This window comes from Chiroxiphia lanceolata, chromosome 8, assembly GCF_009829145.1.
Source record: "Chiroxiphia lanceolata isolate bChiLan1 chromosome 8, bChiLan1.pri, whole genome shotgun sequence".
Taxonomy (NCBI): Eukaryota; Metazoa; Chordata; class Aves; order Passeriformes; family Pipridae; genus Chiroxiphia; species Chiroxiphia lanceolata.
The window spans coordinates 19,075,916-19,099,852 of record NC_045644.1 but is presented as its reverse complement, the minus strand read 5'-3'; the positions used below and the strand labels follow the sequence as shown (position 1 = coordinate 19,099,852).

The following is a 23,937-nucleotide window of genomic DNA, read 5'->3' as shown; positions in this document are numbered from 1 at the left end:
AATCACATATCCTAGCCTTGAGCAATCTTTACATAACTTCTTTGCACTTCATGTGCCCTCATTTTCTCCAGTTTTTGCTTGATCCTCTCCTCTCTACGTCTTATAGTATAATTGCCAGCAGGACACCACAAAAGTACGGTCTGAGACAGTAAGAGGACAGTGTTTCCCCCATTCTTCAGACAGAAGATGGAGAAGCAAAGGAAGTAAGTGAAAAACAGAAAAGCAAAGAGAAAATACTGAAACTCCTGGAGGGGGAAGAAAAAATAATTTGGGGTAAAAAAAAAAAAAAAAGGATGATTTATATTAAAAGGTGGTAAGGTAAGGTGGTTAGGATAGTAAGATTTTAAATAAATAATCAAAATCTCTGTTTTCAGCTTTGCTTGTCTTCATAATATCTAACTGGCATCATGAAGGTTCTTCCCAGTGTCCCCATGGTTAGCTGTTACATGCAGGCTTGCTCAGCTAACAGTTGTTTCCCTGATCTTTTCGTCTGTAATCTTCACTGGGCACAAATACAGTATGGTGTAGTTACAGTTTACTGCTTGCTTTGCTATTCTGGGTCTGCCTCTGCTGGAGTGTCCAACTGCCAGCTGTGGAGAGGCCCAGTCCCACAGGAGGCTGAACTCTAGGAAAGAAGTAGGGGGCCCAGAACAATCCTCTGATCATCAGGAGGTGAGGGACATCACCTTCTGCATATTACTATGCCAAGCAGCACCAGATTTCCAATATGCACAATCTTTATACTGAACAGAGGCTTGTTATAGAGTATATAGAGAAAATGGAGGCCAAAGCAATGAAGAACAAGCATTACCTTAAGTAGAATGTCACCAACTTGAAGCCTCCCATCTAGGTCTGCAATGCTGTCTGGGCTGATGGCTTTTATTAGGATGGCCCTGCCATTTCTTCCACCTACCAGTGCAAATCCTAGGCTTCCATTTTCTGCTTTTTCCAGCTCGATCTTAATAATGAAGTCCTACAACAGAGAAGGATGCAGTCTAAAGTGGAGTTTATTCACAGCTGTGGGTTTTTTTGCATTTTTATTACCAAGAAATCCCATTATACTTCACTAGTTGATGTAGATTATGGGATATATCCTAGTCTTGAATAGATGTATAGAGCTTCTAGGGATCAACATAGCAGCTCCATGTACGTATCAGAATGAAAATAGTACATACTATTTTCATAATCTTTTTAATAATTGCTGCTGGGGAAAATAACCTCTTAGGAGCAAAGAAATGTGTACTTCTATAATCCTTTTATAATACATCAAATAAATCACCGTCATTGACAAACAAGGCACTCCGATCTCCAGCATGACATTAATGCAGTACATCGTTCATTCTTTCATTGTTCTATAATGAAAATCTTAATCTTGCAACCCCTACATTCCATCTCTTTGGCTTTAGCACTTCATTTGGTTTTAAAATCAGCTGCCTTTTTAGGGTCAAGTACTATGTCAGAAATAGCAGCAAACTAGAAATGTTTAGGACTTGCAGCATGACTAGTTCCAATGTCACAAATATCAATCTTGGAAATTATTTTCGCAAGTTGAACAGATAAACCATCATGGATTAAATGGTGCAGAAGAAGCAGTAATAGGGATGACTTAATCAAAAGTGAGGAAGTTGTTCCAATTTTTCTGCCAGGTTGGAGGTCTAATTTTAACAAAAGGCAGCCCTTTTTGCAAACCACGATCAAGAGGAAACTAGTAGATCTATTCACATGAAATATCTGTCCATGTAGATAATTTCAATTAACATTGTTTTGCATGTGTTTTCACAAACAGAAATTATGTTTGGACTTGTAAGAATTTTGAAGCACCGAATGTTGGTATTTTCCTGAAGAAAAATTCCTGTGTATTTTAGGAATTCATAATTTCAGAAATGGCATTCCTCTTGCCAAATTCAAACCATTATGGTCTATGTCAGTGCTGCATAATAGTCCAAAGGCTGGGGTAATTTTACCCTCTTTTCAAATGTCCATCTGATAATTTCAGAATGAAACCTATTACTGAATCACACAATCACAGAAATCACAGAATATGCAGAGTTGGAAGAGATCCAATGAGGATCATGGAGTCCAACTCCTGGCCCTGCACAGGACCATCCCCAAGAGTCACACCATCTGCTTGAGAGTATCATCCAAATGCTTCTTGAACTCCATCAGGCTTGGTGCTGTGACCACTTCCCCAGAGAGTCTGTTACAGTGCCCAACCATCCCCTGGGTTTAATCTCAGGTTTCAAAGATTGTTGTGGAAAATGTTTCACAATTACACCTGTTTTCCCCAGAATCCCACGCTATGACATTCTGTGTCTTTTTCCTGTGCTACTTTCTTTCTAAGCAGTGAAAAACAGCAACAGAAGAGTTGGCCCCAGGAAGTGCTTAGTACATTCTAGTCCATGAATGCTGAAGCAATTCTATACTTCAAAGGACACTCTCCAAGTGTATTATATTCATATTTTCAAAGAAACTGGAGAGGAAGAAAATACATAAAATACCACTATTGAAAAAAACTCCCTCTGTATAGCCCACTTCATTTAGTGGACCATCTCACACTTAAAATTATCACTTACTTTACATTCTGGAGAATCAGGAGTGTTTTGCTCAGCACCACAGTTTGTTTCCTCCAAATGTTTCTCTGTGAAAAATGCAGCAATAATTTTTACATAGTTGTACTGGTAAACTGTTCTATGGTATAACACTCAAAATCTTACTCAGAGACATAATAAAACATTTTATATTTGATATATAAAATACAAAAAAATCTGGTGGATTTCTATGGGCTCAAACTCCTGAACTGTGAACTGAGCCTTCTGTGCATTATCCCTGGAGACTTTTTACCTTCCCGTGAGCAGGATCCAAAACAAGCTTTAAAAGCTACATGTTATAGCATCTAAGACACCAGATGGACAACAGGTATAAATGTTCTTTGCAACTCCAAAGGAGGCAGTTTTTTTATGAAGCATTAATCTTTCCCAGATGCTGCCAGTACCACCTAGAGACTTAGTTTCTTTCAGAGAAGGCACAAAATTTTACAAATTCTAATTGAAAAATGCAAAGTTACTTACCGTGTTGATGCAACAGATGCTGTTCTCTGGAATTCAGGTTTTCATTTGACAAAGAAATATTGCCTTTCTCTCTCTCAGCCAGTGGCCCTGAAAACATACAGGTATGTTTGTTCTGACAGGCCTCCTGCTAACCTTCATCTACACATGGGAATGTAAACTTTGTGCTTAGATTATTAAACAAAGTTTCAAAATCCAATACTGATAGTATATAAGGCAATTTGAGACACTTATACTGCGTGATTAAGTTTGCCAATTTGCATATGGATATAAACAATTGCAGAGATATTGCATCTCTGCCACTGCTGTTTTAAAAATTATAACAACAATCAGAGAATAGACTGAATCATTCTAAACATGTGGAAATGATCAGGCAGACAAAGAAACACACCTCTACCCACCCACCCCCAGTTTTGAGGTTTTGCTTTATCATATCTTGGTGATCTTAGTTGACTTCCACAAAGTACTCTTAATATGTGAATTATAGAAAATGATGAATGTTGTGTTCTTTAAAAAATGCTACCTGTTGCAATTGCAATTTTTATATGCATTTTTGTAATTATGAGAATCTATAAAAATGAAGGCTTGCTTTCTTAATAACAAATTATTACAGATTTCTCTATAAATCTATCAGCGATGACAGCAAACGGAACACCAAATACCACAGTACTGTAGATTTTTTAAAGTGGCTTATAAAAGAGAAGAATCATAGAAGGGTTTGGGTTGGAAGGGACCTTAAAGACCATCTAGTTCCCACCCTCTGCCATGGGCAGGGACACCTTCCACTAGACCAGGTTGCTCAAAGCCTCATCCAGCCTAGACCTGAAGACCTCCAGGTATGGGGCATCCACAACTTCTCTGGGCAGTCTGTTCCAGTGTCTCACCACTCTCACAGTAAAGAATTTCTCCCTAATATCTAATCTAAACCTGCCCTCCTTCACTTTGAAGCCATTCCCCCCTATCCTGTCACTATATGTCTTTGTCAAAGTCCCTCTAGCTCTTCTGTAGCCCCTTTAGATACTGGAAGGTGCTGTAAGGTCTTCATGGAACCTTCTCTTTTCCAGGCGGAACACACCCCAATTCTCTCAGCCTGTCTTCGTTGGAGAGGTGCTCCAGCCCCCTGATAATCTTCATGGTCCTCCTCTGGACTCACTTCTTTCTTGAGGGTCCCACAGTCAGATGCAGCACTTGCGATGGGGTCTTACAGACTAGAGGGGCAGAATCACCTCCCTCAGCCTGCTGGTCATTCTTCTTTTGATGCAGCCCAGAACATGGTTGGATCTCTGGGCTGCGAGTGTGCATTGCTGGGTCATGTTGAGCTTCTCGTCTACCAACACCCTCAAGTGGTTTTCCTCAGGGCTGATGTCAATCCATTCTTCACCCAGCTTGTGTTTGTGCTTGGGATTGCCCCGACCCAGGTGCAGGACCTTACACATCCTGTTTTGTTAGAGAGGCAGGTAACTGTACCAGTGTAGAGTTCATAACTCTGTATCAGAGGTGAATTGGACCTGGTTACTTTTTTTGAAGGTGTCTTGAGAAATCCTCAAATCTGCAAAGCTCACGGAGCAAGGCTGTATAACCAAGGTCCTACCAGGGCATACATTTGCCATGCTTTAGTTATACCACATTAACTGAGAGTACACATAGCTTTATTTATGTCTTCTGGTAAACCGCTTCAGCTGATAGAAACAAACACATGGGTACATGTGGTAGAGTAGGAAATCTGTAACTAGCTTGACTTGGAATAATTTCTTCAGGTAACCATATGCCAGTATTCAGATGAGTGTAGGCATGTGAACAATTCTGGTCCAGGGTTACTTTTTGAGATCATCTTTGCATGATTAAAAAAAAATAAAAAATTCAAATATCCAGTCAGGTAAATGAAACTGGGGTTAGGCCTGACTTAATCCTGCAGCCAAATGTACACTGGAATTCCTACTTTCATAGCTAACACACTTTGCATGTGGTGACCTAGATATGATACCTATCCTTCCACCTGATGGTGCAGATGCAACCTCTGCTTGTTGAGGGTCCTTCTACTGCTAGAGCAATACTGGTCAAGTCTTTGTAGTGAAGATGTATACTGAAGTTTTGTATCAGTTATAGTATTAAATATCTCCTGACAAGAATGCTCTTATGTTAACTGAGAAATATTGGTTCTGCCTCTTTCTGATTTTCTGTAGTTTATTGATAACAGTTTTGAAAGGTGGGCTAGATGATGAAGTAGTGGCTCACAGTAAATAGTGGCTCAAAAAGGGTAGAAAACTTGTTAAAGAATAGTTTCAGTCAAAACAGATGTTGAAATATGACCACATAAAATTCCCATTTAATAACAAAAAATTAGAAATAGAAACAGACTATGCAAAATGTAATAAATTATTTTTTTTACAGAGAACTATACATTTTATTTCTGTCTAAATAGCTACCGAATTTTCTTCACAACCTTAGAATGGCTGTAACAGAAATACTGAATGCCAAATTACAATCTGTTAATAGCTTTTTAAATGCAATGAATCAATAGTTTATGCTTATTTTCAAAATCAGAAGCAAGTTTTGAACTAAAACCCAAAAATATTAGCCTTACTTACTATTTTCCTGCTCTATAGGAACCACTGGATTGCCATTTCTGAGGGCAGAAAAAGTGAAATACGTGAGCCATTAAGAGCTGCATGCTTCGTAAAGCACATATTAAAATTATTTTTAGAAAGGTAGTTGTCTAAATTGTAGTTGTGCTTCTATGATTTTGTAAATGGTGCTTTTCTAAAGAGCGTTTATATCAGTATATAAAATATTTTATTTTATTTAACAGTAGTGAAACATTTTATTTAAGTGGTTTTGGGGAAAATGGGAATGTTAAATCACCTGTGCCAAAACAGAACTGCTTTCTGGTACATTTTGAATTCAGCTTCGGTTACTTCTCTATAAAGTGGGAATGCTCTTTTTTAAGTTCTTCTATCCTGTTTCTCCTATTTGTCTCCTTAGAATGTAAATTCTGATGATCAGAGTGTGCTACCTACTGACTAAGTGTAATGAGGCGGCAGTTTCTTCTGCTAGACGAGTGAAAGTTAATAAAACATTGATAAAGGTTTGAACTATGTTAAAACAGAGATGACAGCCATCCTATCACTCACTCTGGTTATGTAACTTATTTTTTCACATGCTTTTGGGTTAATATTTGACTGTTCCTCTGAGATCTTTGAAAGCTATTTCTGTATCACTGCAGGATCTGTGCTGGTGCTATACCAGACTGTGGAACATAATTAATCTAAACTACAGCCATGAACTAATGAGGGAAATCCATTACTGCAGGTTGTTGTTTAAGCTTGGGATGACTTTTCGTTACATGCTGCAGATTAAATGCTGCATTTTTAGTACCTAACTAAATGTTTGGCTGTTAGAAGGAACTCAGAATTTCTCATCAGAGGTAGTTTCTTGCCTCTAGTTGTGTATCTGAGATTGGACGGAAAAGATTGATGCTAGTGGTGTAAATATAAAGATTTTCTCTAGAGAATGAGATACATGAAAATGGTGGTCAGCCTCACAGTTAATAGGTTCACATTTGTATTTGGACGATGAAATTTGAAGTTCTCATTTGTGGTGTGAGTCTACTTGTACTCGCTGTGTCAGTTGTAATTACATGGAGTTAAGATATTTTATGAATGTTATTTATCAGGTTGAAAAATTCAGACCTTTGAGATAAAGCATTTTTCTTGTAGTTTCTCTTGTGCTGATTGGCTTGCTGATGCAAAATTTAGAAACCTGCTTCACCATTAGGACTGAGATCGAGTATGCGCAGATTTACCTTGTGGCTTTGATTTGAACATTCTGCGTGGCAGCTTCACACACTCTCACTGCATCATCCAGGCTAATGCCCTCAGTCCATAGTCCACAGATGTAAACAATCTGATCTCGTGGCTGCAAACTGCCTTCCACACTGGCAGGAGAGCCAGGCACTATCTCTAGCACATAAATACCTTGTAACTTGCTTCCAGCTCCTCCTGTCAGCTTCAAGCCTAGAATAATGCAGAGAAAGCATCTTTTGTGGCAGTGTGCTTTGAATTTCACTGTCAGTGACATAAAGTCTAGCGGAATTGATGTGAGTCATAGGCTGAATAAATCACTGACTTTATAAACAAGTCTTGCCCCAATAAGATGGGGTATACAAGCTAGACTGAGAGAGTGAAATGCCATTAGATGTTAGAAAAAGTATGGAAAAACTTAAATGATGCTGTCCATCTCTATGCTTCAGTGATTCCATAGCGCTTTATTTCACCTGATGTTCAATAGTCATTTCAATAGGACTCTCAGCTGCATAGCAGTAACTCCCTCATTACCAGAGCACTTCAGTGCCTCACAGTCTTCAGATAGGGAATGGAGGCCTATGACAACTGAGGAGATACCTATACAATGGAAGTCTGAACGGTGCAGTGACATTCAAGGAATCTCTGAAGAAAGTAGTTTCTCACCTGAAAACAGGATATAGTACCTGAGCAAAGATAGCCATACTGTTTCCTGTTAGCCTACAGTTTTTATCTGTGTCCAGTAGTCACCACATTCTGCAGAAATACCGAGATACTCACATTGTGGGGATTTCCTTTTATCATTTGTATTGCACGATGCCTTATGCCTATGGTGAATCAAGGATTTGAGTGGAGATTTTTTGAGTAGCAAAATGTAGCCCTAGCCTGTGGCTCATCCCTCTCAAACTTTACCTTTTTTTTTTCTTTCTCTCCAAATAGATCTTTATGTATTTCCACAGGTAGTAGACATTATTATCTAACTGTCCACAACTTATGTATATCAGTAACATAAAAATATGAGACTGAAGGTCTGCCAGAAACTTCAGCTGATAGGGTGATAATGCAAAGATAATTTTTCCAGCTCTCTTCATTGGTCTAATAAGAGTCTTCCCTCTTAGGCCTTGCTCAAAATAAAGCTCACGGGTGATGGCAGAGACCATAAAGGTGTCAAGGTCACTTTGAATCATATTGATCCAAGACCACAGTTGCTTATGATTATCTTATGATTGCTGTAATCCCCGTCCAAAATAGAAAGCACAGTATTTACTACACACCTAGCTGTCCATTGGCACCTTTTGTGAGAGTAATTACAGGAATCTCATCTGGCCTAATAGAGGGATGCAGATCATTGTCAGCACGACCAACCACAAGGTGCAGATCAGGAGGAGAGCTTTGCAGTAAAGTCAGGACTTCATTGCATGGTAAAGATGTGACATCAATTCCATTCACCTAAATGACAAACAAGGAAAATCATGTCATAGATCTCATTGATCATCATGTACTTCTCCCTCCACTCTGAGTTTTGCATATTGAACTTAAATTGGTTTTCATTTTCATGTTACTGCTTTGCTGTGGTATTCATTTCAGTGAATGCAACAGTTAAAATTGCAGTAAGATTTCCTTCTTGAACTTTTATATTTCTGAATGCAGAGCTTTCATAAAAATAGCTTTTTTTTTTTCTTGAAACTCAAGGTCTTCTTGCAAAAAAACAAGGAAGAGAGTCTAATGCAACAACTTGTACAAGAACCAGACTGGAAAAAAAGGGTTTATTCATACATTACAAAGGACATAACTCCTGCATCCTTTGTACGTCACCTATCTTATTACATTAATTCAGTTTATGTCATTTAATTGGGAAGGCATTTAATGTCTCATTTGTCTTGTGTTGGTGCTAGATGATTCATGTAATTTGCCTGGTCATAAAATCTATTTGGTCTGAAATTTATCCAACTGAAGTCAGCAGAATGAGATTTATTATATGATTCATTTGCACTTGCGTACCTTAATGTGAGATAAACTGGATGCTACCAAAGGAAGAATGCCAAAGCTAAATGAGATTGATCTGCAAATATTTTCTCCTCTATATAAACTCCAACAGTTACTGTACCATAATGATTCTGTCTCCCCTTCTCAGTCTTCCATCAGAAAGAGCAGGGTCATTCAAGATTTCATCAACATACAGGCAGGTATCCACTTTGTTAAGAACTACAGAGAATCCATACCCGTTGTTCTCTGACTTGGTCAAAGTCACAAATATCTCCATTTCCTATTAAAAACATGCACAAGATATGTTTGATGTAGGCTTTTCTGTTGCTTTATTAACATCTTCCATTATGTTTTATATGCAGATAGGAATCAGATCCTCAGGTGGTATAAACAAGAGTATACATAAGGGTTTCTCTGACTATATTCCAGAATTAATTTTCCTTCTTTTTACCTTGTGGAGTTTCATGTTGATTGATTGATAGGGCCTAATAAGGCAGAGAATGCCACCTGGGCCTGGAATTTTGGCTTTTGAAATATGTAAAGAAAGGCCTGGAGTCCTCTGAGCTGACAAGTGTTGCAATAGGAGGGTGCAAAGATTATGGTTGTTATTGCTATTAATGTCCCACTGAAGGAAATGGATGGAGCTAAATTTTGTCCACAGTGCTCCCAAATTAATAGGAATTCAAAGCTCATTAGTGTCAGTAGGAATGCAAGATGTTCTGCATTTGGCAGGAGATTGAGCCTTATATTTTGAATAGTAATTAGCACAAAGATCATACTTTCTTATCAGAACATTACAGTAACATCACTGTAACAAAGTGATTTTCCACATGGCCTTTAAAGATGACAGAAAAAAACCAAGTAGCTGACTCCAATTAATTTTAGAGGCTACTAGAGGACTTTTAAGCCCTTGTACACTGAGAATAATACTGCAGAATGCTGGAAAGTTGGAGAAATAGTAAGATGTAAAGACCAAGGAAATGGCCTTAAGGCAAACGGTTAAGAATTCTGGAGAGGTAGACTTAGTGGAAGGTCTGCTTTACTTGAAGATAGTGGATATTCAGGAAAGAAAAAAAAAGTCATGTAGAAATAGCATAGAAAATAAGTTAAAAATAATGTTCAAGAATGTAACACTCTTAAAGTTGTTTCTTTTCCCTTGTATTCTACTGGTTAATAATTTGATGCCTGTCACAAACCTGAGTGCAATCTTCATTTTCTTCCTTCTCTTCCTCTGGTTCCTCCAAGTCTTCCCATTCATTGTCACTGTCATGTGTCTCTCTGGCAGGTGGGGATGATGATAAGGGACCACAAACACGTGGTTGTGGGGTCGCAGTGGTTGCGGAGAGAGTCTCAAAGCTTCCTCCTCGTGAAAGTGGGGCCACAGGCATTGAGCTGACAGTGAGATACTCTTCATCAATAGGGGTTAGAGAGAGAGTTTCAGGCATACATTTTGTGTTCGATAGGTCATCATGATTCTTATTAAATACGCGGCTGGAAAATAAAAAGATTGCAGTGCTGGGGTTTTCCTCCATATGCTTTATTAAATGGCCACTGAAAAGTCTACTGCTTATGCATGACCTTTTAACTTTAACTGAAGTACTAGTTATGATATTGAATTGCTGTCTGAATTCTTCAATGTTAATATAAAACGGGAAAAAAAAAATCAATATTTTGCTAAGCTACTTGAAAGATTAAAAAGCTTTCATAATTTGAAAACTGCCTTTGCAAAATCTTGCACTCTTTTTTTCTGAGGCATTAGTTCATACTTGTGTTGCTTCTGGGAAAAAATAATCAGATAATGCCCAAATTACTTATTATTTCATCTTCCATAAACAAATTAACTTTTCTGGTAAGTGGTATGCACATTACAATACTACTACAATTTTTATATTTTCATTTTTCTTGAAAAAAGGAATGATAGCCACATTTCTGGCTTCTACTGGTCTTTCTAGGTATCTGAGCACAGACCAGAAACACGAAATATGAAATGATTCCCGTCTCTTCATGAAAAATATAAGTCCTGACTTCTTTCTGTAAGCCTGGAAGCATATGAGTTGTCCTACAGAAATCAATGGATTTATTCAACTACTAGAACTAAAATTATTGTTGATTTAATTCTACTATATTGCAGACAAAGTATTCAGCACTTTTGATGTTCCAGCCCAGACTGTAATCATATATGTTGTGCTTAATATTGTTTTGGCTTTTGTCATAAATGAACCCTAATAAACTACTATGACATTGTCTCCCATTAAATTTATCATTAAAGCTTATAAAAATGCTTGAAATACCATTTTTTTCAACGTAGGTTTTCTTCATATCTATCCTTATTGAAATATTGCTAAACTTCATTCATCTTAAAAAAACACTTAAAATGGCATAGCTTTTATTAATGCTTCACATAGCAAAGATGCCATGTCATTTCTTATATAAGTCACCCAGGATCTTTTGTTCTTTCATAAAAATGAGCTACCATCTCCCAAGCAAACACAGACAACTAAAAGAAAAACTAATTGCGTTTCTTGTATGAAATCACAGAAGATCCCCATTGTTAAGCTTTTGATTCAAAAGTTGTCTATAGTCAGAAAGAAATTATAAAACAGAGTAGCAAAACATGCACTTTGGTTGGATATAGTTAGGATATAGTTGGTTGGATATAGTTAGTATGGTATTTTTGAAATACTGATGGAAGTAAGGAAAACGAATGGGCTGGTGCTGTATGCCCTCAGGGAGGGAAGCCATCTAGTCTGGTAGCATGTGTCTGTACAGGGAGGAAATGAGAAGCTGGATGTCTCCAGTAGCACAGGGAAGATGAGAATGAGGCTGACAGTTTCTACTTTAATAGCTGGACAAGATACTTAGAATAGTGTGGAAGAAAAGTGTGATAATTAAAAGAAATGTTTATGGATAGCAACAAATACAGTTTGCTCCTTTCTTTTGGAGAGAGGAAAGAAAAGAGTATGTTCAATGGATGTTGGTCCAAGCGGATGTCATAGAAGCTGTCACATGCTAGTGAAGTGCTGACTGACCTTCAGAGGGTGTGAAAGGTGTTTGGCAGAGCTAAACAAGCTCAAGGCAACAAGCCAGCAGTGAGTGGCATAATCATAGCACAGCTTCTACCACAGTTCTATATCATCACAGGAAATAACACAAGTCTTGGTTCTGCAGGCCCACACACGGGCTCCACTGAGATGCTTGAATTTCTTTTGGAGTCTCGTGACCCCTACACAGGTCTGCACAGGGGAAGCAATGGGCTGAAGTTTTTCAAAGCAGCTTTTTCTTATTGATGCTGACAAAGAGTGAAAGGAATTTTCCATGTGAAACTCTGAGCAGGGAACTTCTAAAATTCATATCAGAAGATTTATACACTTGCATGAAATGTTTTGAGCAATCTGAAGAAATTTCTTCATTAATCAAAAGGAATTCCTTTATTAAAGCCTATTTCCTTCTGGGATGTGTGTGTATTTTTAGCTGGAAGGATCATTTAGACTGAGATGAGGTTTAAAATACTGTTTAAAATGTATACCATCTTAAACTGCTCTGGCTGCCTTTTGAAAATGCAAAAGCTGAAACTAAATAATAATGAAAATCTATCAAACAAAAAACATTTACTTCAGAACTTCCTTCTTGGAAATAATCCAAAACTTTTCTTGGAATTGATATTTTCCCACAATAAATGTAGTTTTGATGAATTTGTATTTCTTGGCAAATATGTTTGCTACAGACATATTTCTGCTGGTTTTGCTCTCAGCAGTAGAGAAGCAGATTTGTAAGCAGGAGCTTCATTCATTAATCAAGTGAAGCTTGTCCTTTCAACAAAGAGAAGCTAAAATTATGAAGTGCCATTATGGCCCCACCTGACTTGCAGTCACCTAGTGCTGTAACTTCCTAGACACTGGAATATCTGTCTGGGTCTGTGCTTGATGAGTGTTAAAAGTAACAAAAAGACTTCAAGAGACTGTGTGGAAAAATGGAAATTAGTTTTCAATAAAATTACTAAAGTTTAAAGTTAAAGGCCAGTAGAAGACCTTTAATTTTTCTTTGCACCAGTCTTTTCTGTTCTAATAATTTATATTCTTGTGCACTGGGAAAGATGATGAAAATGAAATGGATTGTCTTCCGTTTGCCAGTGTCTGATAGATCCAAAAGAGTGTAAAAGGAGACTGAATCCATTTGCACTGTATTTTATTGTATAATTCCTCTGTCTCAGGGCTGCTATTGGCTTGTGAAGATCAGAAAACAGAAAATAACGTTTTTTTTTTCTCCTTGATCACAGTTTGTCTTCTGATTTTTTTTTAATTCCTATGAAAAAAATTTGAAATTGAAAGATCACACAATAAGAAAAAAAGTTCATACCTAAGTCAATTCTGAAAAAGGTTGAAATAAAAAAAAAATATATAATAAATAAGAAAGTATTTGCTTCCTATTTAAGTCAAGAGTCTTTCCACTAATTTCAAATGGCAACCAGATTCAGCTGAACAACATAAACAATTACAGTAGTGTAGCACTTGTAACAACAGTCTTGCAATTCATACTTATGCAAAATTCTAAGAAAATGACAGTAAATAGGGAAAGCAGATTAGGAGAGTCAGAATAAGATGGTAAAACAAAATCTTCAGTAATCAGTAGTGATTAGAAGCAGAGACCCCTGAACTTAAACCTCAGCAATTCACTTTCAAAATTCTAAGAGTTGAAGGAAAGACTGTAGAGCAGATTTTGGTATTTCCTACCTTTTGACCTGTCCAAATTCACATGGTGAGTAGCAGTTCTGCTTCATTTCTTCCTCTAGGGAGTGTAATACTTCAGAACTGGAAGCTTCTTGATGAAACTTCCAAAGATGCTTATAGAAACTCTCCCTGGAAGTCATGAGCTTTTCTATGGTCTTCTCTTGAAACTCAGCTTCCTGCTCTTCATAAGCTGAGCTGTCATCTTCAGGAGGCTCACTGAAATCTTCTGCCACTGGAGAATCCAGGCAGTCTTCCAGGTCTGGAGAGGTACTACCTCCATCACTGGTAGATTGATCCATACTGTTTCCACCTGGCATTTCTGCCACAAACTCCTTGACTGGAGATGGTGCTGGAGTCTATCAAAGTAACAGAAAGGTTAATGTAACTCCTCTTTAATATCCTATCATTTTCCCTTTAAGAGCAAAATATTTTGAAAAGGCAATATTAATAAGCTTCTGAATCGGAAAATATCAAATGGTAGCTGGAAGGGAGAGAAAAGCGTAAGGGAGGTACTCTCTCACTAAATAACTCTTTTGTCTTTATGCTTATCTTTCACCTTCTTCAGAAGTTCCAGTTGGAACTACTACACAAGTTCACAATGAATTATTTTCTAGAGGTTCCTTTTTTTTATTTATTTATTTCTGTTCATCTCATGCCTCAGTGCTCTGTCTATATGCTCTTCAATCTGTAGAAGTAGCTTCCAGACTTGACCCTTCTGCAACTGACCATAGAAATCAGCCAAGGACATGTTACAGGGGAGCAACAGGAGACAGTTTGTTATCTGGAGATGGTTCTGACAGTCATTTCTGTCTGTCCATAAATCCTAGTGGGACAGGAACCATAAGCAGGCCATTCTGCATGGAGCATGAGTAATGCAAATGCATGTTCATTTTAAAAGTACTTGTGTATGTGTCTATGAGCTGTGTTCAAGAAGCAGGAATAATAATGTTAGCACATCTAATGGCACTGTTTTAGCTCTGCAGTCTCAACTGTTTGGGACTTTTTTGTTTGTGTTTTGTTCTTCCCCCTGCAGACTCTGTTAACTCTCAGTAGGAAGCTGGATAACCTGCTGAAACCATTATTTCATTTATTTAACTTCGTTAAGAGATAGTCTGGATAGGGAAAGCTCTTTAGTTTCCTCTCACTTTTTGGAGTAATATAGCTACTCCAAGCCTGTGAGTTACAATAGCTTCTGGCTGAGGATCTAATAGAACATTTTTAGAACCACCACTAGAAGACCTACTTGGGTATGTGCTGTTTCATTCCAGTGACAGTATTGCAACTCAAAAGTTGTTGGACTGGGATAAATATGTTTCACATCTGCCAGATTTGTATTATTTTGTTTGCTAAGGAAATATCAGTTGAACTCTAGAGGTTGAGTTGAAGCCAGGAAGGGAAAGAAATGCAATAGAGGGCCTTGGAGAAAAGGGAAGGTTGCCTTATTCAAGATTGGATACTAGTGCCTTTCCAGGTTTACAGAAGTAAGTTTCTGTCAGAAGCTTTGCCTTACCAGGGCAAACTGCTCTATTTCTGGAAGAACACCTTTTGGTGGTCTGCAAAGTAGCAGTGTGACTTCTCGAGGAGCTCCTCTCAACAAGTGCAGGACATCCTAAGCAGAAAGGAATAATATTTCTGATGGAACACAGTCAATAGTACACATCATTTTACCAACTGAGATGAAGATATTTTTTATTGTGAATGCTAAATTCCTGGTGTTTGTGCCTCTCAGCAGTTTCTGAGGGCCAAAATTTTCTACTGAAGGGTTGTCATATATTGTTATAGTTTATATGTGAGCATGTATCCAGTTAATTGGTTATCAAGTAAAGTTAGTTTTATTTACAAACCTCTGTTCCACCAACAGACACATAGGTTTAAATGAATTAATTTTCTTTCTTGAAGAAAAGCAGAATGTGGCAGCGACACATCTTCGGTCAATTACATTAGCACAGCTCCCCAAACTGCCATATTATGATGAAAAAAAATAAATCCATATGTAGCCTACTTTTACCATTTAATTTCTTCATGTAAGTGTGGAATTTTTCATTCCAGGTAAAAAAGTTACACTGGATTTGCCTCACCTGGTGGAAATTTGAATCTGGGACATTTGAATCTGCATGACATTACAAAGCACAAATGATCCACAGGGGGAAAATGCTCCAATCATGCGTAACAACAACTAATTAACAGCTGGTGTGCATCTAACAATAGAATTCATGCATTAGTGGTAGAATGTTATAAATTAAATTGCAGAAGAAATTCTCTCTAAGAATTTTTTAGAAGAAAATTCTCCATAAGAGTTCTAGAGAGGAATCCTACAAAGAAATCACATTATATGCAAATTCTGCCACCCTCTGGTGATAATGAAGTTTAAATATAGTTTTATCCCATTGTCTTTATTAACCTGTTATCCATCCAGAGGCTCAGTAATAGTACTGCCTGGTACCTGATACAAAAGCCCTCGAAGAGGTTTCCCATTCACAGCTAAAATGATGTCTCCAACTTCAATTTCTCCATTCTCTTCAGCTGGCTGCCCTGGAAACAGTCTTTTGATCCTTACAATAGCTCCTCCAAGGTGTTCACAAGAATCTTCTTCCATTTGCAGAACACTAAATCCAAGGCCTCCAGAATTCTTTGTTAATTTCACTTCAAATGTATTATCTATTCAAAGCAGAGATTGGAAAAAAAGTGGGGACCATGACATATGTACTCCCTAAGGAGCTGATGTACTATACTCTCAACAGACATTTTCCCTCTGTGCTGCAGAGGTAGATCTACTCCTAGTAGTGGCAAAAGAAGGGTTTGGTGTTCCTTTATCTTACACAAGTTCTTGAAATCTCACAAGCAGAATAGGGAGAACTGGAATCTATTCCACCTTTTGTTTGCAGTCTGGTACAAGAGCAGAAGCCTTTTGTACCAACATAAAGAGTTCACATGCTATCCTCTTCTGACATTCTTCTGTAAATGTTGCATAAATTTTACTATTCTGTAGCTGCCCAAGGTTAGTTTATTTCCAGCACTAACCAGCATAAGCTGGAACTACTGCTCTTTCAGTTGAGAATGAGAGATCAGGCCATTCCCAAATTCCATGCTTGTAGCTGAATTCCATTCTCCTAGCAACAATGTAGAGGAGTAACTTCCCCGAGGAAAGGTATGGTTCAAACTTAGTGTTTATGAGACAACCTTCAGTAAAAAATACAGCGTTTATTTGTTGGCTAAATTCTGTGAAAGTGATCTCTGAATCTTCTGTTTTTAAGAAATTAAATGATGACAGTCTCCAGTCCTGGCCCTGAGGCAGCAGTTCACCCCAGCTTCACCACTGTCACAGCATCAGCGGTTGTGCTGGCGATGCTCTCTCTGGGTAACAGCCTGAACACATTGACACAGCTGCCTCCTGCCTGAGAGTGTCATAGAGTACAGGCAGGGTCATTCCCTTGCCAGCCCCATCTCACCAAGTCTGAGAGATACAGTATTTATATCTAGGATAAGTTCAGCTACCTTTAGCAATTGTAACTCTAAGTACATCAGAAATCATTTTATTCAGTGTACAGTTTTCCTTCCAACTCACAGAAAATTCACAGAATTATTTTCATTCATTCCTTTCTTGTACATTGTAGGAAGTCACCCTGAGTTCCTTTTTTATCACTTACCATCTGTCAAAAAGCAGTAGTCCTTGGTACCATCTGTGAAGGATGTTGCCACAGGAACAACTGCACATTGGTCCTCTTTTCTGTCATTAGCAGTCACACCTGGCTCTGCCAGTTGATAGTTTCCCCTTTCTAGAACCAGCTTGGCAATCTAAAACAATGATGAACAGGTTCCAGTTACACAGTACACAGTGAGCCCTAAGTCTTTTTACTTTTCAGGAGAATGGGGTTGGAGGGGGAATGGATTGGGGGTAGGGGGTGGGTTTCCTTTGCTACTGTACTTCATACTAAGTCCAGTTTAGTCTACTGTGTATCTTACTGAGCTCTGCTATTGTACAAACCTGGCCCGATTTCTTCAGGTGTTCCACAGCCTGTTTGTGGGTGATGCCACAGAGGCTGATGCCATCTACTTCCAGCAGACGATCACCTGAGGCAAAAGGAAAAAAAGGGTCAAGTTGTTTTGATGTTCAGGTTAAGAGGGTATAAACCTTGAGGCTACCCATGTTACAGTAGGACTTCATGCTTACATGTATCAAATTAATATTAATTCATAGGAAAGCAATACTGCTTGTTGTACAGCATTCTATAACTAGCACATAAAACATACCAGGGTATTCTCTAAGTAAATGCAGTGATAGCGTCCGGTTATACCAGTATCACTGAAAGTAGATGTCAGAGTCAGTAGTCTGATGGCACCTACGGAGAGTAACTCTACAGTGTTGGTGTGAGGCTTCTGATTTTGCAGTGGGATATCTACATGTAGTACAGGGACAGGCTGAGGAATGATGGACTGCATATTACATTTCACAGTTGTAAAATCTCTAATCCCAAATGTGTTTCACTGTCCCCACTAACATTGAGTTCTGCAGCCCAGAGTTTTATTGCCAGACGTGTTACCTATCTTTATTTGTCCGTCTTTATCTGCTGGTCCCCCGGGAATAATTGACTTCACGTATATCCCGCCATGACGCACACTAGTGTTAATTCCACCCTGCAAAACATATGCCCACAGATTAGAGTGGAGTCTTCATATGTTCTTCCTGTGATAAAAATCAAAGCAACTTATACATGCATTGCAAAGCGACTGTTTCAGCAATTACTTTTTTTTTTTAAATATAGGAAAAAGGGGAAAGAGGATGTTACTCCAACCCCCCGTCTAGTTGTAACATACTTCCATAGACAGTTATCTTATTTTATTTTCTCAGGAAAATGTGATGCATTTCTGTGTGGCTATATAAAAACATTAACTAAATGTTCATAAATTTTTCCCTATGCTCACATGAAGATGAGGTTGCATCTTTCAGTTAGTCTCCTGCCCAGCTTCTAAGCTATGCAATATCCATTCTGCAATTATTAACCTTTCTGACAATATATAAAGCCTCAACTTGTGGACCTCAAGTTGTGCAGCTCAGAAAAATTCCAGATTAACCTAAGAATTATGTTCTGTCCATATATATCCTCTGGCCAAATTCAGATGAAAAAACAGCCCTTAATTTCTTCTGCAGGCAATGGAGTGGCTGTTGCTTCCTACTCAATTTCAACAAAGACTGTGAAGACATCTCAGCCTGGAGGGGTAAATTCAACTTTGATAGGCAGGACAACTAATTATTATTCAAATGTGGCAGACAGTTTTCACTGCTGCCTTCCCCAGTTCTCTAAATACACAGAGAATTGGTTTTCCTTATATTACAAAATAAAGTTGTCTAGGGCCCTTTCTCTGGCCTTCAGAATGAGATTCACAGTTTATCTTGAATCTACGTAGCAAAACTTCCAGCTCCCCAGCATGGGATGGCTTCCATTATACTGCTTGTTGAGGCACAGGCCAGAGCCATGTCAGGGGCTCTCAACAATTAAACAGTGTCTGTGGCCACTGCTTGAGCTCTGCCATGGTCCCATGTAATCTGTTTACGGACACAGGCTTGAAGTTACAGGAGCTGCAAAGGAGCCACAAAACCCATCATGACTTGGAGAATTCTTTGTGTCATGTTTTCTAGAGTCTCTGGCTATATCCCTCCCTGACCAAATTCCACTTTCAGTGGTAGATCTTGTTCTCAAATTGAGAAAGGATGAAAAGGGTTTGTACTCCCATGTGCTTTATGCCAGGACACTTCTTTCACAGATCGTGCAGGTAAGAACCGGGGAATGAGCAGAGCCTTTGTTCTTGGTCATGTAACAGTTTGACAGAAAAAATGAAAGATTAACAGTAACACTTGCAGTCACACTGATTCCAAAAGTCCCATCTTCTTTAAGAAGCTCCACTGTGTAGATTTCCTTTGAGTTCGTTTCTGATGGAGATGGTAAGTGGGTAGAATCAGCTACCTGTCTCAAAAATATAAACACTAATGACATTACAGCATCTCAGTTTAAAAAGAAAAAAGCGCGGGGGGGAATGAAGAGAGCATTTGCAGAAGATATAAAGGATTTGATCCTGCTCTCACTGCAAACCTGGAATGATACAATTTATATCTCTGATATTATTTGAAGCTTATGCTAATGGTACTCAAAATACAATCTGTCTAAATGTGCATAAGCTGAGTATATATAGGAAGGATGTCTAATAGTAGAAAATTAGACACAAAATGTTGTTGTTCTGTGACTGGTTGAAAACTTAAAAGAGAGTTTGAGAAAAGATTCAAAACTTTGTGCCTCCACTGAAAAAGGAAGGAAAATTTTTACTAACATTTTGTAGAACATTTCCCCATTCACATACTTCAGACATGTCTATGATTTTGACATTTCCAATGTAATTTATTCCAAGGTTTTCATTCTCCTTTTCACATGTTTTTAATTTCTCAGTTACCTTCCATTCTTAATAGCTGCTATGTTGTTATATGTTATATGCTGGGCGTAACATTACTGAGTAGCATCAAAATCTCAGTTACCTCTGCATCCAGGCTATCAGCTGAAGGAGCTGGAATCCTAGAGCCCAATTTTGGTGCTATACTCCAGGAAAGAGTCTTTTCAAGTTCATCTATGTTTATGTCTTGTTCTTTGGGGAGAGCTGTATGACAATCCTGAATCTTTTTTCTCCCACTGTCTACACAAGAGATCTCAGATCCACTAGTGCTGTTTCCTCTTGATAAAATCTTTTCTTCATTTAATCCTTCTTCATACAAGTCTGTAAAGCCATACCAAAATAAAACATTGCTGAATGTAAGTAAATTTGAAGGCAAATATTGCTATACCCTGGAACAGGAGGACAAAGTAACTTCCTATTTCAACTGATTGTGAGATCTGATCCATAAAATGAGTTAGTCACTGTACAATGGAGCGCTGCTATTATAAGTGTGGAGAAATGTGTTTGCTTCATCACTGCAGAGGACTATGACTCTCCATCAGATAAAGAAATGCCAGAATTCCCTTAGTGTTCAGCAATGCAGCCCATAATAGATTTTTTCACACTGACATAAAACAGAGATCACTTGATACCTGCTAGAAGTTGACTATTTTCACTGCTCGCATGGTTATTATAACTGGCACTGAGTAGCAAGAACCTACTACTACATCCCAGTGCCTAATAAATATGAGTGTCCTGAGTTAACTATTAGCATTCCATAGACAGCAAAGGCATTTGCCTTTATACCTTTGGGTTGAGAGATGATGAGCTCCACTTCATCAGGAGAGTTCTGTATGATTTTAACTGCAGTATTAAATGAAACACCCTCAAGGCTAATATTATTCACAGAGATGAGTCGTCCGCCTTAAAAAAAAAAAAGATAAAACCAAGACAAAGTACATCTAAATGAGGAAATAAATCCAGAGTAGCTAACTTTAAACTATGCAAGTATTTTAATTCTAATTAAAAACTAAGGATAATGACCTGGTTTGATATTTCCAGCTTTGTCTGCAGGTCCCCCGGGGATAATTGAAGCGATAAAGATACCAAGGTCTAATTTTCCTACATTTTCTCCTCCAATAATTACAAAACCTGCAAAAATGAGATAGCATGAAAACACAGAGACACTGGCAGTATTAGAAAAGGTGAACCTTAGGAGCACAAAAGGCTCTTACTCCAATGGTGTAAGTTTTATACGTGGTCTGAGGAATGGGGAGCTCTGATTTACATGGCATCAAGGTCTTGATTTGGGAGAGCTTTAAACTTACATTATAATTAAAGTGTGCTGGTGACTTTGGTCGCTATTTAAATATAATTTCTCAGTAAGAATGCTTTCCTGGCTTCCTACTTTTAAAGGACCCCCAACTACTTTCTTGTAAGAGTCATAAATTAGGTGGACCTGCAGTGTTTAACACCTGCGGGAGCAAAAGGGTATAAAAGCTCTTCAGATAATTTTTAACATTATTCTACATCATGCAACCAGGAAATCTAAGGTGGACCATGTAAACTTCTAATCTAAGAGATCTAAGAAAATTAAATCTATTGTCAAGGAGTTCAATTTCACTATTCTAGCTCTGCCTATTGCAGAATTTATTCTGCTCGCTGCTATAAGAGTTGGGTTTGGGATTAGAATATTACCCACAGACCTGCATCATCTAGAAATTTGATTTTTAGTTGTATTAATGGTCAGCTGTGAACCGGATGATCCTCTGAACTCATCCACAGGAACAGGATACAGTGTTGTCACAGCATTAGATAACTAAATGTTTATAAAAATCTAAAAGTTGACAAACATTCACGTTGAGTTTGTGTACATCTTTTGCGCCCTCACAGGTAAAACCTGTAAGGTTTAAGATAAATAGAATCAGTACACATGTATTTCAGATACAAAACTAAAACCATGTTACTTTCATTCTACTTTTAGCACTTGGTCCCCTTGATCTCTGTGGCCTTAGTTAGTCCTCTTAAAACATAGTGCTTAGTCCTTTTCAGTCTTGGAAATTCTAAATCCTTTACAAAGACTGGTAGTCTTCCTCTATAAGAAGTATAAATGGGGAGAACAAGTTTACAGTCTTGCCCAGCTTAACTCAGCAAATATCAGTGTTAGCACCAGGATCTGTCAGTCCAGGAATATGTTCCTTACTTACCAAATCCATTCTTAGGGTCACGTTTGAGGCTGACACAAATGATTTCTCTTTCTAGACCACTTAGAAAAACTTCCTTTTGGATGGCTGGTGATGCAGGTGCTGCAGAAACAAAACAGCTAGAATAAATGTAGATTAATGCAGGGAGACAGTAGATTCATATATTTTACAAAACTGGAGCTCCAAAAATTAAAATATATTTTGTCCTTGATTTCAACATTACCACTACTTCTGAATTAATATAATTCAGGAAGGAAGTTCAAACAAGTGTTCAGAAGTTTTCATTCTTTAGAAAAGTCTATGTACAGAGTTGTGTAAGCTCTTCCTATAATATTCCTTTCTGTGAGACTATGCATTTTTCTGCAATGTTTTTATTAAGGTTAGGATGTTTAAAGAGTCAGGCATGTAGTGCCCATTGAACCTGGCCATGATTTGGACACAAAATCTTCTATGGCTTCCTTTGGGAACTTTAGCCTGTGGGCACTTTTGGCTCTGAAGGTGCAATCCAACCAACACCGATTGCAATGGTGACTTCAGTACTGTTAACACTACTTAAAATTGTGCAATTGCCACAGTGTTTTTGAAGTACAGTTCTATTTTTAAAATGGACTAACCAATTAAGCATAGCTTCATATTCCATAGATCTGCTCACTGTGTGCATGCAATATGGCTTTTGTTAGAAAATTAGGTATCCAGGCCTTAGTCCATTTAGTGTCACACAAATGCAAAAAGAGAGGAGCACCTGGAGCTTATGCTGTCTTATGCATCATATATTGATTTGTAGATCTCAGCTGCTAACCAAACCTCTGCAAACCTCTGAGCAGAGGGACACTGCCCTGTGCAAGAGTCTCTGGGTGTACTGAACTATGTCTCTGTAGAGCAATAGGCACCATTATAGAATAATTTTATCATGAAGTCCCTTACCACTGATCCAGACAGAAAGTAGGAGCTAAAGAGAAGAAAACAGCTTGTCTTGCTAAACTCTGGGTTAATTCCCAGGACTAGAAGTACAATAGGCTATTCTTTAATCTGTAAGTAGAATATATCTTAGTATCCTGATATTGAAACAGCAAATACGGAAGGATAATGTCTCCCTTTATGATTATTATACTTACCACTGATTGTGTTCTGAGTTGAATGGATAGAGAGGTAGTCATAGCTCCTTTGCTTTTCATTCAAATTGATGTGCATTTCTGAGTGGGATAGGCCTGATAAGGACCTGCAGGAAGGTATGTTACAATAATAAATCAGCAAGGGTATTTAGCACCCTTCGTTGTCAGTCTGTCAGCGCCAAGTTGGGAAGGCACATGTTTATATCTTTTCAGCAAGTATTTTGATTTTCTGGGACGCATTTCATTGTAGGGGAGAGGTAATTTATCCTTGCCAGCATTTACTTCCAAATAACAGCTGCCATTAGACCATTCATATGACTGATTTTGCCCTGTGTTTTTCTCTGAGCTGAGTGCAGGCATCAGGAAAACACAGCATAGCCTCAGCATGATTCATTTAGCCCTGCTGTTCAGTTAGACAAAACCGTGTCTGAAAATTTTCCTGGTAATTCATGTTCTTCTTGGCTCTATTCTAACTTCTAGTATTCTAAAAGGCACTAGAATTCATCAAAGGCCTTGAGACTGGGTGCAGCTATAGTAACCACCTACACAGGTGAGTGTACCAACACAAATGAGGAGAGGGAAGTTCTTGTACTGTTCCCTATGATTTGCATCTGTAGACATTC

At 38.1% G+C, this 23,937-nt stretch overlaps 2 protein-coding genes across 2 annotated transcripts in view; one reads left to right on the top strand and one right to left on the bottom strand.

The window, feature by feature from the left end:
* MAPK8 (mitogen-activated protein kinase 8) overlaps positions 1–23,937 on the top strand; it is a 137,352-nt gene that overhangs the window by 23,362 nt on the left and 90,053 nt on the right. The gene's annotated exons all lie outside the window — the stretch shown is intronic.
* Positions 1–23,937, bottom strand: part of FRMPD2 (FERM and PDZ domain containing 2) — a 73,766-nt gene that overhangs the window by 15,645 nt on the left and 34,184 nt on the right. The window contains exons 18-37 of the mRNA XM_032695359.1: positions 23,318–23,421; positions 22,206–22,304; positions 21,043–21,150; positions 20,806–20,922; positions 20,105–20,340; positions 19,437–19,541; positions 18,120–18,213; positions 17,564–17,649; positions 17,226–17,373; positions 16,022–16,236; positions 15,089–15,187; positions 13,582–13,934; positions 10,048–10,342; positions 8,973–9,131; positions 8,140–8,314; positions 6,868–7,078; positions 5,654–5,691; positions 3,069–3,155; positions 2,574–2,638; positions 812–973 (exon numbers count right to left, since the gene is read on the bottom strand). Coding sequence (XP_032551250.1) covers positions 812–973; positions 2,574–2,638; positions 3,069–3,155; positions 5,654–5,691; positions 6,868–7,078; positions 8,140–8,314; positions 8,973–9,131; positions 10,048–10,342; positions 13,582–13,934; positions 15,089–15,187; positions 16,022–16,236; positions 17,226–17,373; positions 17,564–17,649; positions 18,120–18,213; positions 19,437–19,541; positions 20,105–20,340; positions 20,806–20,922; positions 21,043–21,150; positions 22,206–22,304; positions 23,318–23,421 — 2,956 coding nt within the window. The remainder of the gene's footprint in view (positions 1–811; positions 974–2,573; positions 2,639–3,068; positions 3,156–5,653; positions 5,692–6,867; positions 7,079–8,139; positions 8,315–8,972; positions 9,132–10,047; positions 10,343–13,581; positions 13,935–15,088; positions 15,188–16,021; positions 16,237–17,225; positions 17,374–17,563; positions 17,650–18,119; positions 18,214–19,436; positions 19,542–20,104; positions 20,341–20,805; positions 20,923–21,042; positions 21,151–22,205; positions 22,305–23,317; positions 23,422–23,937) is intronic.